The 14,641-nt window shown below is 36.8% G+C and overlaps 3 protein-coding genes across 3 annotated transcripts; 1 reads left to right on the top strand and 2 right to left on the bottom strand.

Moving 5' to 3' along the window:
* Positions 1-486: 486 nt before the first annotated feature.
* uri1 (URI1 prefoldin like chaperone) lies at positions 487-9,161 on the bottom strand. The gene is made up of 11 exons (XM_082181959.1): positions 8,475-9,161; positions 7,024-7,058; positions 6,628-6,706; positions 6,045-6,180; positions 5,871-5,962; positions 5,688-5,748; positions 5,411-5,597; positions 4,481-4,733; positions 2,944-3,095; positions 2,616-2,859; positions 487-1,339 (listed from the first exon to the last, which is right to left on the bottom strand). The coding sequence occupies exons 1-11, from the start codon at positions 8,556-8,558 to the stop codon at positions 1,157-1,159; spliced, it is 1,506 nt and encodes a 501-aa protein (XP_082038085.1). The 5' UTR covers positions 8,559-9,161; the 3' UTR covers positions 487-1,156.
* A 318-nt stretch (positions 9,162-9,479) lies between these two features.
* pdf (peptide deformylase, mitochondrial) lies at positions 9,480-10,764 on the top strand. The gene is made up of 3 exons (XM_082182004.1): positions 9,480-9,603; positions 9,807-10,417; positions 10,591-10,764. Exons 2-3 carry the CDS (start codon positions 9,841-9,843, stop codon positions 10,746-10,748), a joined length of 735 nt encoding a protein of 244 aa, XP_082038130.1. The 5' UTR covers positions 9,480-9,603; positions 9,807-9,840; the 3' UTR covers positions 10,749-10,764.
* Positions 10,765-11,002: 238 nt separating this feature from the next.
* spata2l (spermatogenesis associated 2-like) lies at positions 11,003-14,292 on the bottom strand. The gene is made up of 3 exons (XM_082181954.1): positions 14,180-14,292; positions 12,983-13,322; positions 11,003-12,878 (listed from the first exon to the last, which is right to left on the bottom strand). The coding sequence occupies exons 1-3, from the start codon at positions 14,188-14,190 to the stop codon at positions 11,457-11,459; spliced, it is 1,773 nt and encodes a 590-aa protein (XP_082038080.1). The 5' UTR covers positions 14,191-14,292; the 3' UTR covers positions 11,003-11,456.
* Between the last annotated feature and the right edge of the window lie 349 nt (positions 14,293-14,641).

Below are 14,641 nucleotides of genomic sequence, written 5' to 3'. Positions count from 1 at the left end.
TTGAAGCACTTGAACTGTCACATGTTGTGCATGCAAAATTAAGAAATCACGTTGATCATCCTTGCGTAGACTTCAATGTAATGCAAGAATGTAATGCTCTTTTATGCATTCTGAACTGGTGCGCGAGTCTCATCAGCAATAAACGCAAGCTCTTATCAGCCCCATGAGGTGTCCCTGTGGCCTCAAAGCGTTGCACTTGCCACTCTTGAGCTCGATTGCTATATCTGAGGTAAAACACGTCACCTTTGGAGTCGATTTCAGTAGCTAAATGTCTATAGTTTCCCCCCCTATATGCAGCAGCTTGTTTTGGCTTTGAGTTAGAAGGATAAAAAGTGCAACGCTTTGGCGCCCTCCAATGGCTCTGACTGAGCAACACCACGATGACATCATTAGGATTAAGACATTTCATGTCCAGAAACAAAGGCAAACATGTATGCTCCGTGTAGAAACAAGAATAAATAATGTTCTGACCAGTTAAAAAGCGTGTATATTGAAAATCATTTATTTTGTTATTTTTCAGTTGCATCATTTTTCTGCCAGTCACAAAAAAAGCTGATGTACATTAGGTCAGAAACAAAGCCAAAACTCTGTAAACAATACAAAAGAAGACAAAGGAGTCAAAGACAGAGTTCAGAAGGGATACAAAACATTTTTAAGCCGACAGAAATTGACAGCTGATTCATTGCCAATATAGGTCAAAGTTACACGTATATTTTATGAATTAACAGAATTTATGAATTAACAAAAGTTTATTCCTTTGATAAAGCATTTTCCAAAGAATCCACATCATAGACCATATCTCAATGACAGCAGTCATGATTGACAGCAGTCAACATTTTTTATATTTTTACTTCGATTCTATTTGAACTATTATTTAACTAATAAAAGTAAAAAGATACCCAAATGAGCAGCTTGTCCATATTTAAACTATTTGGCCTTAAAAAAAGCAAACTGTTACGAAAAATCATGTAACATCTCTATTTCTCTTATAGATCAAATAAAATGTCCAGCTTGCATGTCACAAAACAAAACATGAGACAGATGACAGTAAAGAAGCTGTGTGGAGAACAGAGGCAGAGGACAACTAGCGAGACATCAGTCTTGTAGCTATAACACCGAATTCAAACGCGCCCATGGGCACTAATGAGATGAACTCTTATTTCTGATGCAACCGTGTAGCTTTGAATTTTGACATCCTTTTGGGTGGCTCCTGAGGTGCTTCTTGGCCCACCTCCTCCAGCTTTCTCTCCGGGATTGTGGGTAAGGCAGGAGGGGCGATGGTCAGGTGTGGGATTGAGCAAGGCAGGGGGTCCTTTTCAATCACTGTGCCTGTAAAAGCCTAAAACACAAAAAGATATTTAAATATTTACTAAGATTATTTTTGCCTGAGCAAGACATAAAAAAAATTAAAAAACTTTACTTTTAATATAAATTCTGGACTGAGAAGAAAATCAAACTACTTCCATGATGCTAGGGCAATTGTGACTTGAGTTGTGCAAAATACGTCCAAAATACGATCATTATACAGTGCTTGCCATTGTAAAGACTGTAAGTCTATCTATCACAGCCTCATTTTCATTGCAAAAAATTCAATATGGTGTCTAACCAGACTTAAGTCTATGTTCTGGGTGGTTGCTTACTGCCCCAAATCAAGAGACTTTGTGGGACAAGTTACACGCATTACTTTAATAGACATTTTCAGGCTTACACAACGGTGCAGTAAGTGATTTTTAAAAGAAGCTGTTGAAAGTGCATTGGACCGAGCATCACAACAAACTTGTAGCCAATCAGCAGCAGGGGGTGTATATACTCATGATGGGGGAGAGAGAGTGAGCAAGAGGGAGATTTGAAGAAAAGAGAGATGGCTGAGAGAGACATTACAAAAGTCTCAGAGGAATATTACTGGAAAAAGAAAGGTTATGATCAGGCAATAGCTTTAGGACCTCGCGTTAATTTAAGAAAAGCTTTGCAGTGTGGAAGAGACCCCAGCGGGAAGGACTGAAAATGGATGCATAGGTTGCATTGTTTCTGCTCCATACATGAGTAACATGGTTTTGACTAACAACGAACTCTTGCTTGTACTCTTGTGTACTGTGTGAGTGTGTGTTTATTTTTTGTTCTTCCTTATCGTTCGTTATCTTCGCTTTATTTTTCACAAAGCATTATTTTGCTTTGGTTCTGTTATGATAAAAGAGACACTCTTGCATTAAGTGTTCATGCATTTTGGGGGCGGAGCAATGAAGGTAGGGGTGTGTTTGTTTGGGTTGATTTCAAATATCAACAGAGTTTAACAAAAATGTTGTAAAATCACATACTGCACCTTTAAAGTGTAATGAAACTTAAGTAGTGACAAATAGAGGGCCACTGTCCTGCAAAGCTTAGCTCCAATCCCAATTAAACACACCTGAATCAGCTAATCAAGGTCTTAATAGGCATACTAGACACTTCCAGGCAGGTGTGTTGAGGCAAGTTGGAGTGAAATTCTTCAGGACAGAGTTTGGACACCACGACTGCGTGTTTCAGTTCAGGTTAAGGTTTTTTACAGGATTGGGAGATAGACGGGGTGAATTTTCATTTCATACCAAATTGAACCAACAGCAACAAACATTCTGTACCTCAAAGCGTCCGTTGGTGCGGGGACTCGTCCCAGTAGGGCTCTCCTCCTCTGTAATGCCATCGCTGGTATCACTGTGCATGGCATCATCATGGCTCCATGAACGTCCAAAAGCTGCACGGCGTTCTTCAAAGTCAGCTGTGCTGCTCTCGCTGGTGTCACTGCACACACTGTTCTCGCGACTGCGAGACTTCAAAATGGACTTCCGTGGTATTGGCTCTCCATTCACCAAGTCCACAAACACCCTAAAAACATAGACTGTGTTTAAACTGAAGAGCTAAAAACACACAAGCAGTGGAAGACGTGAATTAAAATAGATAGGCTGTTACTTATAAATGTCTGCTGGGCTTGTGATCTTGTAACTTTCGAGAGGAGAATGGCCGTTACTTTTGCCATTTTTCTTTTTTCGTTTGGCTTGCTCCTTTTGTTCTTTTCTTTCGCTGAACTTTAGAGTGGTGTTCTTTCCTGTATTTATCCTGACCTTCAAAGGGAAAAAGGGAAGATTGAATGAAATAATTACGCAAAATGTTTTATTTCCAAGACAGACAGGAGAAAGTAATTCAATGCAAAACATAAAATGTTAATATACACTACTGTTCAAAAGTGTGGGTTTGGTAAGATTTTTTTAAACTTTGCAATAAGTCTCATGTACTCAAGTCTGCATTTATTTGATCAAAAATACATTAAAGTAATATTGTGCTGAATTTTCAGCAGCCATTACTCCAGGCTTCAGTGTCACATGATCTCATTACCTTTTTTTTCTAAAATTCAAGAGAAAGTTGTCTTAACTTTTGACTATCAATTCTGTTCATGAAAAATTACAATCCGGTTTTAAATCCTGTCACAGTACGGAGTAAGCTCTCTTAAGAGTTTTGAATGATATCACTGACTCTGGGCAGTCTATGGTTCTGGTTCTGTTAGACCTCAGTTCTGCCTTAGGCCATGTACACACTAATACATTTTCATTTGAAAACGTATATTTTTCTCTCCGTTTTGGCCTTCCATCCACACTGAGACGGCGTTTTCATTAATGAAAACGAAGCTTTTTTGAAAACGCACTCCAAAGTGGATGCATTTGAAAACGGCGTTTTCACGTTGTAGTGTGGACTGTGAAACCGGTGGTATTTAAAAACGATGACGTAAATTTAGTCATGTGACGCATATTGATAGATATTCATGTTTATACCAGTATTGTGCCTGTTATGTGCTATTCACTTTCACACTGTTGCTAAAAATATTCTACATTGCACGCTATCACAGTCCTGCAAAGATGACAGAATTTACTCACATTTGCTGTCCTGTGGCAATACATGAGAGCAGAAGCGTTTAAGACCAAACATAATTTCCTGAGCCTTAATGAGAGTAAAACTGAATTGATTGTGTTTGGTTCAAACGAACACTGTGTACATGATTTTGAATTTGCATCTCTGTCACCTTATAGTACTGCATGTCAGAAACTTGGCTGTTTGGTTTGATAATATCTTAAACTTGATAAGTAGCAAGCTGTGTTTTTATCATCTTTGTCTTCTGTCAAAGGTGAAGCCATTTCTGTCCCTAAAGAATTTCGAAACAGTTATGCATGCTTTCGTAACATCTCGACTGGACTACTGCAATTTATTTTATGTCGGTGCCCCCCAGTCTTGTATTCCACATCTACAGTTAGTTCAGAATGCAGCGGCTCGGCCTCGTTATGGGATGCGTAAACATCTGTCATGCCGGTCTTGATCTCACTACATTGGCTGCCAGTCAAATATACAGAATTGATTTTGATTTTAAAATGTAAAAAGTTCAAAAGAACAGCATTTATTTGAAATAGAAATATTTTGTAACATTATCTAAAAGAGATTTGTGTAGCTATCGACTAACCTTTTTGAATTCCACAGTGTGAGAAAAGTAGATAGTTGGAAGCCCATTGTCTGTTTCCTCCTCACAATCTTCCTCCTCCTCATCCTCAGGGTGCAAGCCATTAGTGCCGTTCATCTGACTTGTGAGAGATGACGGTAACCAGCCATTTTCCTTCTGATGGCCATTAACCTGGACACCGCTGCCACCATCTGCTTCCTTCTCTTCCTCTGAGGAGGAAGTGGTGTCTTCTCCATTAGTGTCTGTGCTGTCCAATCTGGTATAATGGGGAAGAAAATAGACCAAATCTATGAGTATCCTCTTAAATGGTTGGTGTAACAACTACTTTTTCTGTACTGTATGTGCATTGCATTTTCATACTACTTAATGTATGAATACATGGTATGAAAAGCAAGGTTTCTACACTTTTTTTGACCACTAAATTTCCATGACCTTTCTGTGAAGTTTGTGATAACTGAATAAGGATTTATTTTCAAAAACTATTTAACTCCATTTGTATGCTAGGAACCAATACTTGATTGATTTAAAGAGAAAGACCATTTTGTGTCCCACAGGAAACAATTATTAGCTAGTATCATTTGACCCCATATAAACTACCATACCGTTTTTTTTTAATACATGTTTTTAAAAGTCTCTTATGCTCACCAAAGCTGCATTTATTTGATCTGAAATACAGTAAAAACAGTAATATTGTGAAATATTATTTCAAATTAAAATAACTATTTTATAATATAATATATTTTAAAATGTAATTTATTCCTGTGATAGCAAAGCTGAATTTTCCGCATCATTACTCCAGTCTTTAGTGTCACATGATCTTTCAGAAATCATGCTGGTTTTGTGCTCAAGAAACATTTCCTGTTATTATCAATGTTAAAAACAGTTGTGCTGCAAAATATTTAACACTGTGTTAGGTTGCGAGTGTTTTTTTACCGGTATCTCGCATCCTGCAGTTCCTCTTGATGCTCTAGATCATCAAGTCGAGCCCACAGTTCTTCCTCTGACAGCACCCCTGTCTTTCGCTCTTCATCAACTTCTTCCTTCTCTTTGTCCTCTTTCAGGTCCAACAAATACTCCTGCTTTGGTTTAGAGTTGGGTTTGTGGGCCAAACGATGTTTTCCTGGGGAAACACAATAGAGTGTAAACGTAATGAACAATAGAAGTAGAAACAGCCTGATAGCATGACAGATAGCCTGAAGACTAGATTTACCTTTGGTAATTTCGTCCTCATTCATTACCTCTTCTCTAATGTCTACAAAATCTCCAGTACCCTGTTGAGAAAGAGTGGACGTGATTTTAGGCGTGTGCTGAAGTTTCTTCCAGTAATGAAAACATCAGTATAAGGTTTCCAAATAATGTCACACAGTATTGAGGTCATAGTTAGAACACTTACACCAGTCAATTTTTCGAGATCATTTGTAAAATCAGCCCTGTTCTGAAAGTTCTTCATCACTTTTTGTAAGTCATCTAGTGCATTTTTGACATCTGGAAAAATATCACATAAATCAGGTCAAGCTACGCATTATTCAAAACTGGTCAATGGGAAATATTAGTAGAAATAACTCACGTTTCTTTCTGTGTTCCACAAGAGTGTCGGCTTGTTTGGCAGAACACTTTGCAAACCAGTTGTCCCCGAGGAGCACCGTTAACTCATTAGTGTGAACTAGCTTTCCCGGCATAAAAGCCAAGGGCCCAAATGGTACCTATCATGTTAAAAAAAATAAAATAAAAAAAAATAATGAGCAAAATCAGGGCTTCCAGTAAAAGTGCCACTTTCAAATCTGACAAAAGGTCCATTCACACCAAGATCAATAATTATAAAGATAACTATATTGGTGGGTGTCCACAGCAACACCGTTAACGTTATGTTACCATGTCATTTTCTGCTTTAAATGCTCAAGTTCTGATAGGCTGGCAATGGTTTTATCCTGAAACAAATTGTTCCTCTATGGCACTACAGACCTTATTTAAACTTATTAAATATTAAAACTTTATTGTTATCGTCCTTAGTATAAATGTGTCTTAAAACCAGCTAAAAGGAGTGAATAATCCTCTGATGACAATTAAACATTTTGTTGCTCAGGCATACAAAATATTTTGTGTATGAAGATTAGGTTGGATGCATTGGTAATTGAAAAGTGATGCCATACCATAACATCATAAGACAACTTGTCAGGCAAGGTCCTGAGACGGTCCTGAAGAGATTCATAGTCTTTTTCCACTTTTTCCCTGTCAATCACAGAGAAAAATGAATCACTTAGAAGGTTTGTTGACATACAAATTCTATTTTTGTCCTACATACAGAATGTTTTTTTTTTAAATACTGAAAAGGAATATAACAAAAGCCTGTCTTTTGTCATAACCATCAAACATCTACATAGTGATTCACAGTATAAACAGCATTTGCATTCCAAATATAAACATGCAAAAAAATTACAAATAAAAGACAAGACAAGCTAATGTGCAGCTAGAATGAAGAGTTATTGACATTGATAAGAATGTTATGCTTGTCTGAGAGAGCTGTTAAACTGCATGAGGACACTCACCAATGCTCAATTTGACTTCTGCAATCTTTCACCACCTGTTGTGGAAGACAATTGTTCATTTCACAACCACTGAAATTCCCAAAATGCCACCGTGACAATCCCTGCTAAACTATCTGTAATATTCTGGTAATGTGAATTGACCATTATAGAGAGAGCGAATGATAGTCCTGAAAGTTTCGTCTTGTGAGAAGTTGAGACAAGGTACCATGTAAGGATGTTTTGGCAATGTCATTGTTAAAAACAATAGCTAGCCTATACACGTAAAACAAAAGCCCATTAGGATTGTTTGCACTGTGACATTAATTTCATAATCCCTTTATTTCACATACTGTAATGCTCACTTGCAGTTATTCTATTACTGTATAATTCCATTTCACCTCACACTCTTACAATTGTAATTGAGTAATGAAAATGCCTCCTGACCGGACATCTTTTTTCTTTTTTTTTTATTAAAAAGTAGTGTATTATCGTGATTAAAAAAATAATAATAATGATATTATGTTTTTCTATTACAGTAATGAGAAAGATTTTAGCATAATGACACTGAAAATTTTAAGATCAACGTGCTTATTTGTCATGGAAATGATGTCACGGTGCAAATCATTTAATTTACTGTGAAAATTATATTTAGCAGAAGTAGAAGTTGATTATTTTTAAGTTGGAGAGAAATATGACCCAGGTATGTTCTTTACAGGCTTTAGGAGATTCACCCACCAATAGAACAACATAAAGCATGTCTAACAGAATGCACATATAAGCATTATATGTTTCTTATTTTCCCTTATAGAAGAAGTGTTGCTGAGGCTAATGCAACAGAAGTTTCCAGATTTTTTTAAAGAAAAATATTCAAGTCTTGCTGACGTTAAATGAAGCAGCACAAATGTAGCTTTCATATCCAGCCAGCGGAGTTGTATCCTCCTATGTCAACACATGGGTGAAAAACACTTTTTGCCTTTCACCTACTCATGATACTCAAAATACCATGCAAATATAAATAGGTCAGTTAAACCTAAACTTCACACGGAGTCATTTTACAGCATGTGTAACGTTACTATCTACTGTAACAGTACTGTAAGCCTTTGCTTTTGCTTTCTGTATGCATTTTGGCAACGTGGACAACTTTGTATTCGATTAAACTATAGTTTACATTGTTTGCTAGCTACCATACATGTACGAAAATGTACTGTTAACATTATAGAGATAAATTGCATGTACATGAATTTTATTGCGAAGTAGAAAAAAAACACACATGTAACAAAGCAATCAGCTAACCAACACGTGATTACACAAAGGAACTTTCTAGAAAATGATACGCGTCTATGCGACTATACTGCAAAAACAATATAAATAGATAACAAATAAATTGGTGCTGATGATAAATTGCATGAACACTGAGTTTTAATATCCGCAGGAATGCATTGGTGGTATATGAAATAAACATTACTCCTGACCTTTCTATGCTCCTCTTTCAACCTCTCAACACCTTGAGGCAAATCATTAACGTTACTCCGTTTGACTTTTCCAGTTGCAGCCATTTGGTCGTGAAGGATGTCATCCACAATAAAACAAGGTTTGTTTTCAATATCCAAAACAATGAATGCTCAGGGGTTTGAAGTCCTATAGAAATGTTTATGAATGCAATTCGATGCGTTGCACTCAATCTGTCGCCTCGTAGTCATCAATGAAGCAGAACAAACGGTCCAGTATATCGAGATTGAGACCATTTCACACGTGCATGGTACGATGTCGATCTTATCCCAAAATTTCCTCTTGTTTACAGTCCACGAACGGCCTGTTTCCCCTGCGCCATGTTCATCTAATCACGGATGTAGTACGTCCTCTCGAGATATCTCTCTCCATACTACTACGGTGCAAACACGTGATCGCCTACTTCACTTAATTAATATAACTTTCTTTTTTTGAACAAATAAAAAGGTTACGATAAAGTAAATTTCTTACGATGAAATAACTGTACAGGGACTGAAAATAATTATCTACATGAAGCTACATAAAATTCTACTATTATTCTCCTCAAACTGGCCATAATGCAGCATGACATGAATAATTACTTAGAATTAAAGACGTGTATATTATTTAATAATGATTAAATGTGGTAATATTAATGGTAAGATTTGTTTGATTGAAAATGTTCATTCCTTGATATGAAAGGGAGGAGTGTCCTTTGCCGTACGTGTAAACAATCCTCACACCGACTATATCACGTGACGTTTTGAAACAGGACGTTAGCTTTTTTAAAAGGATTTTACCAAAATAAAAGCCTTCAACTCGAAGCATTTTTTTCCTCTGTGGTGTTTAAGTTAAGACTGTTTAAATTAAATTAAATTAAATTAAATTAAATTAAATTAAATTAAATTAAATTAAATTAAATTAAATTAAATTAAATTAAATTAAAAAAATTTTTTACCCAGACTTTTATTTTAAAGAAACAACACGGTGTCATAGGTCTCAGTAATTCCGCTTTCCGGAATGGTCTCTCTGGCTGTCCTCCTCACATTGAAATGCTGGTTAAAACATTTCTGATGTGAAATTCTTATTATTACAGGAATTATTACAGTACTGGTGAGTACTAACAGTTTGCTCATAAAAGTGACTGTGTATCCTATGTTTATTTCACCCCTAATTAATGTAGCTACTTTTAAGTTATTACTGCTTATGTAAATATGCATTTAAATATGCATTCATCTTTGATGAGCTAAAATAAAACAGACTTGACCACATTCAAATTTATTGCATTCATTATTATTATTATTCAATTTCCCCAGTTGTCAAGAGAGAAGCTTTCCACTGCAGCCAAACATGATCAGGCACTGGAGGACATTTTCACATTGTGTCTTAAGAAGTCATGTGCTTCCAAAACCAGTTACAATACTTTTACCCTTGTCACCACTCACATGTACTGTATCCCCACGTACTCATTCTACCAACATCAAGATGCGCTCCTACTTACAGTACATGAAAAGGAAAGTCAAAGGTGCACCGGCTCCTCCATACAATCATGTGTGCCAGGTTGGAGATCCTGTGTTACGTTCACAGGCTGCGGCTGTGGAACCTGGAGCCATTCAGGGACCAGAAGTGCAGAAGGTCATAAAGACTCTGGTCAAGGTGATGAGAACGCTCGAGTGTGTCGGCCTGAGCGCACCCCAGATTGGTGTTCCTCTACGGATCTTAGCCTTGGAGTATCCCAAAAAAATGCTGGAGGAAAGCTCAATCACTTCCATTGAAGCTCGGGGTCTGGTGGCAGTGCCCCTGATGATTTTTGTAAACCCACAGTTGCGTGTACTAGATGGACACACCGTCATCTTCCAAGAGGCATGTGAGAGCATCTGTGGGTATTCAGCATCCGTTCCACGCTATGTGTCTGTAGAAGTCTCAGGTAAAATTAGCATGCTGTAAAATGTCACACAAAAAAAAGAAAGAAAAAGACTCAACCTGTATTAAGTGACCCATAGCTATGAGGCTAGACTTAAAATCATTGTGGCAACCTAAATATTCACTTTATTATGTTATTTAAAGTATCAAATAAAAACTGTTGTCTTCTTTCCAAAGGTCTTAATGAGAAAGCAGAGCCCGTCAGCTGGCAAGCGAGGGGGTGGCCGGCCAGAATACTGCAGCATGAAATGGATCACCTCAATGGAGTTTTATATATCGATCGCATGGACAGTAAAACATTCATTAATGTAAAATGGGAAGAGTACAATGAATAAAGCTTTGGGAACTTTATTGGAACCTTACCTTTGGATTTCAGATAAAATGGACATTCAATTCAATCCTTTGTTATCTGAAACAAGCCTTTTTATCACTGTTTATCACATTTCACTCCCAGATATGACCTCAAGTTGAGCATTTACAATCAAGTTTCCACTTTATGTTGAGATTACAACACCATCTTCAATAGTAGGACAGTTTTTATAATAATAATGTTAGGAATTTGATCTTTTAAATAAAAGTACAAGCAGAATTCTCTTACATTCCCTTTATTTTTATATTAATTCCATGAAACCCTCACAATAATAAACATGAGCATTATATTTAATAATTATATGGCAGCATAGCACATCACTCTAAACAACATAATAACTGGTTAGAAATATTGCTAAGACCCAAAAAAATTTTTTCCCAATATTGGACTGGCCATCGCACAATCTCAACCAATAATATACAGTTATGAGCTGTGTTATAGTAGGACATAAATTGGTAAGTGATAATTAACTCTACTGTGAACTTTGTAACTTTTTTGTAATATATGGCTCCTATCAAGATGTTGCTGATATCAAAAATCAAAAGTGTAACAGATTGTCATGTATTACCCAAGTATTTCAGATCAACTGTGCAATTAGCTAAATAATAACAGGCTTAATGTGCAGATTAAAAACAGTCTTCAACCACACATGGTCAACACTGACGCATAGATGTTATACAGGGGAAGAGGAGACGAAAGACATTCCACACTTACATACCATGGTATTTTTAAAGCAACATCGTTTGCAATACAGGGCACCACAATACCTGCAGTAGGTGTAAAGTTCATAACCGAAGCAAGTGATGCATTTAGTTCCGATATCTTGTATTTTGTGTTTTTGAGAGCAATGCCATCCATCAGGACACCCAGATAAATGAAAGGCTTTACAAGTGAGGCATACAATTTCAGGCAGTTTATCTGTCAAGCAATGATTGACAAATGGTATTGGTGCAGGAGGTGTTTCTGAGGCACCTGTTTCCCGGGGGAACAGCACATAATGTCCATCCTTAACACACTTTTGCCAATCGTGACATAATAAATCATGGGAGTCTTTACAGGTGTGACAGATTATATATTCTGGAGCTTCAGAAGAAAGACATCTGTGCCTCTTTTGAGCATTCACTCTTTCTCCTTGAGGGGGCTGTAATTTTCCTGTGGGCAGTACGTTGTGATTTAATTTGCACTTTTGAATACTATTACAGTTGTGGTCATGGATTACCTGGCAGTTGTAGCAAACCAAAAATGTATCAGAAGTAGAATTGACCATGCAATTATGTGTCTTCAGGGAATCTTTTTCCTTGGCCAATCTAAGAGGGTCTTGTGCTAAATAAAGGTCTTCAGGATTGTTTGGGCACAGTGCTAAAGTATGCCCTTTTAAAAGGCACTCTTCATAACGGCTACACGATCTACTGTGAACATCTTTGCACTTCTCACACTGGTATATATATAATAAACCTGGTGTGATACAGCAGCACATCACATTTACTGCTGCTTGTCTCTGGGCATCACCTTTTGATTGATCTTCACCAAAGCTTTCCATTGGACCTGGATTGTTGATCGATCTTCCCAGCCTTGCAACATCCTTATTCTTCATGTCTGTGTCTGACTGTAGGGGCTCTTTCTCTAAAGGCTTGCTTTGAACGATCTCTTTTGGTTGCTTATAAGAAGAGTGTGGTGGTGAAAGAGGAGTGGGTGTCACGTCTGTCTCCTCTGTGTACAGATCAAGCTCAGCGTCCATGCCGCTTGTCAGGATGGCGTCCGAAGAACTAGCAACCTCTGACTTTCTCTTGGTGTTCTCTAATGCTACCTGAAGACTGTGGCCCGCCTGCCTCTCTTTAACTAGCTGAAGAACCCACTCCACACCTCTGTGCGCTGAGCCCAAGGAGGATAGTAGCAGCTGGCACTCCATCCGGGCAGTGAAGAAACCACATGCAAGGCCGAGTAAGAAATCAGTAGGAGCTGGTTTGGAGTTCAGCGCCAACTCCTCGTCTTCATTAGGGATTGAAGGCTGGTACCCAAGCAATCCAAAAAGCTCTTTAGCCTGCTGAAGGGTCAGTGCAGGTTTGATCAAATGGGTGAACATACCTGAAAACATCTGGTGAGATGGAAGAGAATATTTTAAGGAGGTGAAAAACAAAACGTAATTCAGACAATTGAAAAATCTAGCTCTGTAGGTGTAACACCAGTATTTCCACATACCTTAACCAGTCTGTACTCTCTTCTCCAGGGGAAGATGTAGAGGTTTAACGCAGCGAGCTCCAACACTTCAAAGGCCTTGGAAAGTTTTTCAAGCCCCATTTGGCCAGTTTTAGAAGGAAATGCATGGAGAGATTTTTCCATCACTGTCAGTGAATCTAATCCATGTAGATTATGGATCTTCTGGGCATTGTTATTGCTAAGGAGCACCTCTACTTCCTTACACAGTCCCTCATCCTTGCATACTAAACTTTGATCCCCCTTCTCAATTCGTCTCTCCAAGTTAGTCTGGTACCTATTTATAAGACCATTCTCCGTCTTTTTCTTAGCAAAAGAATTCATCCTGTAATGAAGACACAATAAAAGAAGTTTGTTATTGACAATCAAGTTATATCAATAAATATAGCAATAATCACTTAAATATAAACATTTTGAATAATACTTGAAAAGATATACAGCAACAATAAGAAGTTTCTTTTCAGAGTTAATCTGATGACGGCATGAATACAGTGGATGACGTTTTTATATAATACACTGCCGTTAAAAAAAAAGAAAAAAAAAAAAGTTATATTGTGAAATATCATTACAATTTAAAATACTAGTTTTCTATTTGAATATATTTTAAAATATAATTTATTCCTGTGATGCAAAGCTGAATTTTCAGCATCATTACTCCAGTCTTTAGTGTCACATGATCCTTCAGAAACCATTCTAATATGCTGATTAACTCCTCAAGAAACGTTTATTATTATTATCAATGTATAATATAAAAACATATTATTATCTAAAGATTAAATATGCACTTCAAATTCAATCCAATAAGACCACCGATTGCTGAATATATGTGAACATTTAAACTATTAAACGTATTATACCACTCCTAAATCAACAGACTAAAGTGAAAGTGAAGATGGAAAACACAGTTCCGTCATTTATCTAAAATCAGCGTTCTACGTTGTACTGTAGTCATAAAATTCCTATTTTTTTTAAAAGTATATGTAATGTATAGCGCGTTGTTATTAGCAAAAACTACGCTAAAACGTTTAAAGATTGTGTAATTGCTATCTTTCCATACCAAAACCGCTGCCACTGATCTTTTTTTCAACTAACTTAACTTCTTAAAATCAAATCATCAAAGCTCGTGGCACATTAACGCCGTTCACATTAGACTGTTCCGAATGAAAAAAATAGATTTGTTACCTGATCAACATTCAACGCCCGAAACAAACCGCTTGAAAAGCGTCAGTGCTTCTCGGCCATAACGTAGTTCTCGGCGCAGTCGGCGGAGAAACTTTTTTTTTTTTTACATCACTTCCGTATTCGGCTCACGTGAAAGTTGCAGTCTTCGGATTAAATAAAAGTAAATAAACTTGTATAAACATTAAAACTGTAATTAAATAACAATTACAGAAATAACAATTTTTTGAAATAAAAAACAGTGCATATTTGCATTTTTTTATATATGAAAGTATTCCATATAAATCTTGAGATCCCTATTCCACATTTAATAAACAGAGGCTCTTCTAATAAAAAAAATAAAAATAAAAAAAACCCAAAATAATTTATACAACTTCAGACTATTTTAATTGAATTTTAATTTATTTATTTATATGTACCAGTGATTGTTCACAAGAGGGCGCTATAATCTAAGATGGAAACTGT

Source organism: Leuciscus leuciscus (assembly GCF_965113295.1).
Source record: "Leuciscus leuciscus genome assembly, chromosome: 10".
In the NCBI taxonomy this organism is placed as follows: Eukaryota; Metazoa; Chordata; class Actinopteri; order Cypriniformes; family Leuciscidae; genus Leuciscus; species Leuciscus leuciscus.
Note: the sequence above shows the minus strand (reverse complement) of the source record. Positions and strands in the feature narration are given on the sequence as shown.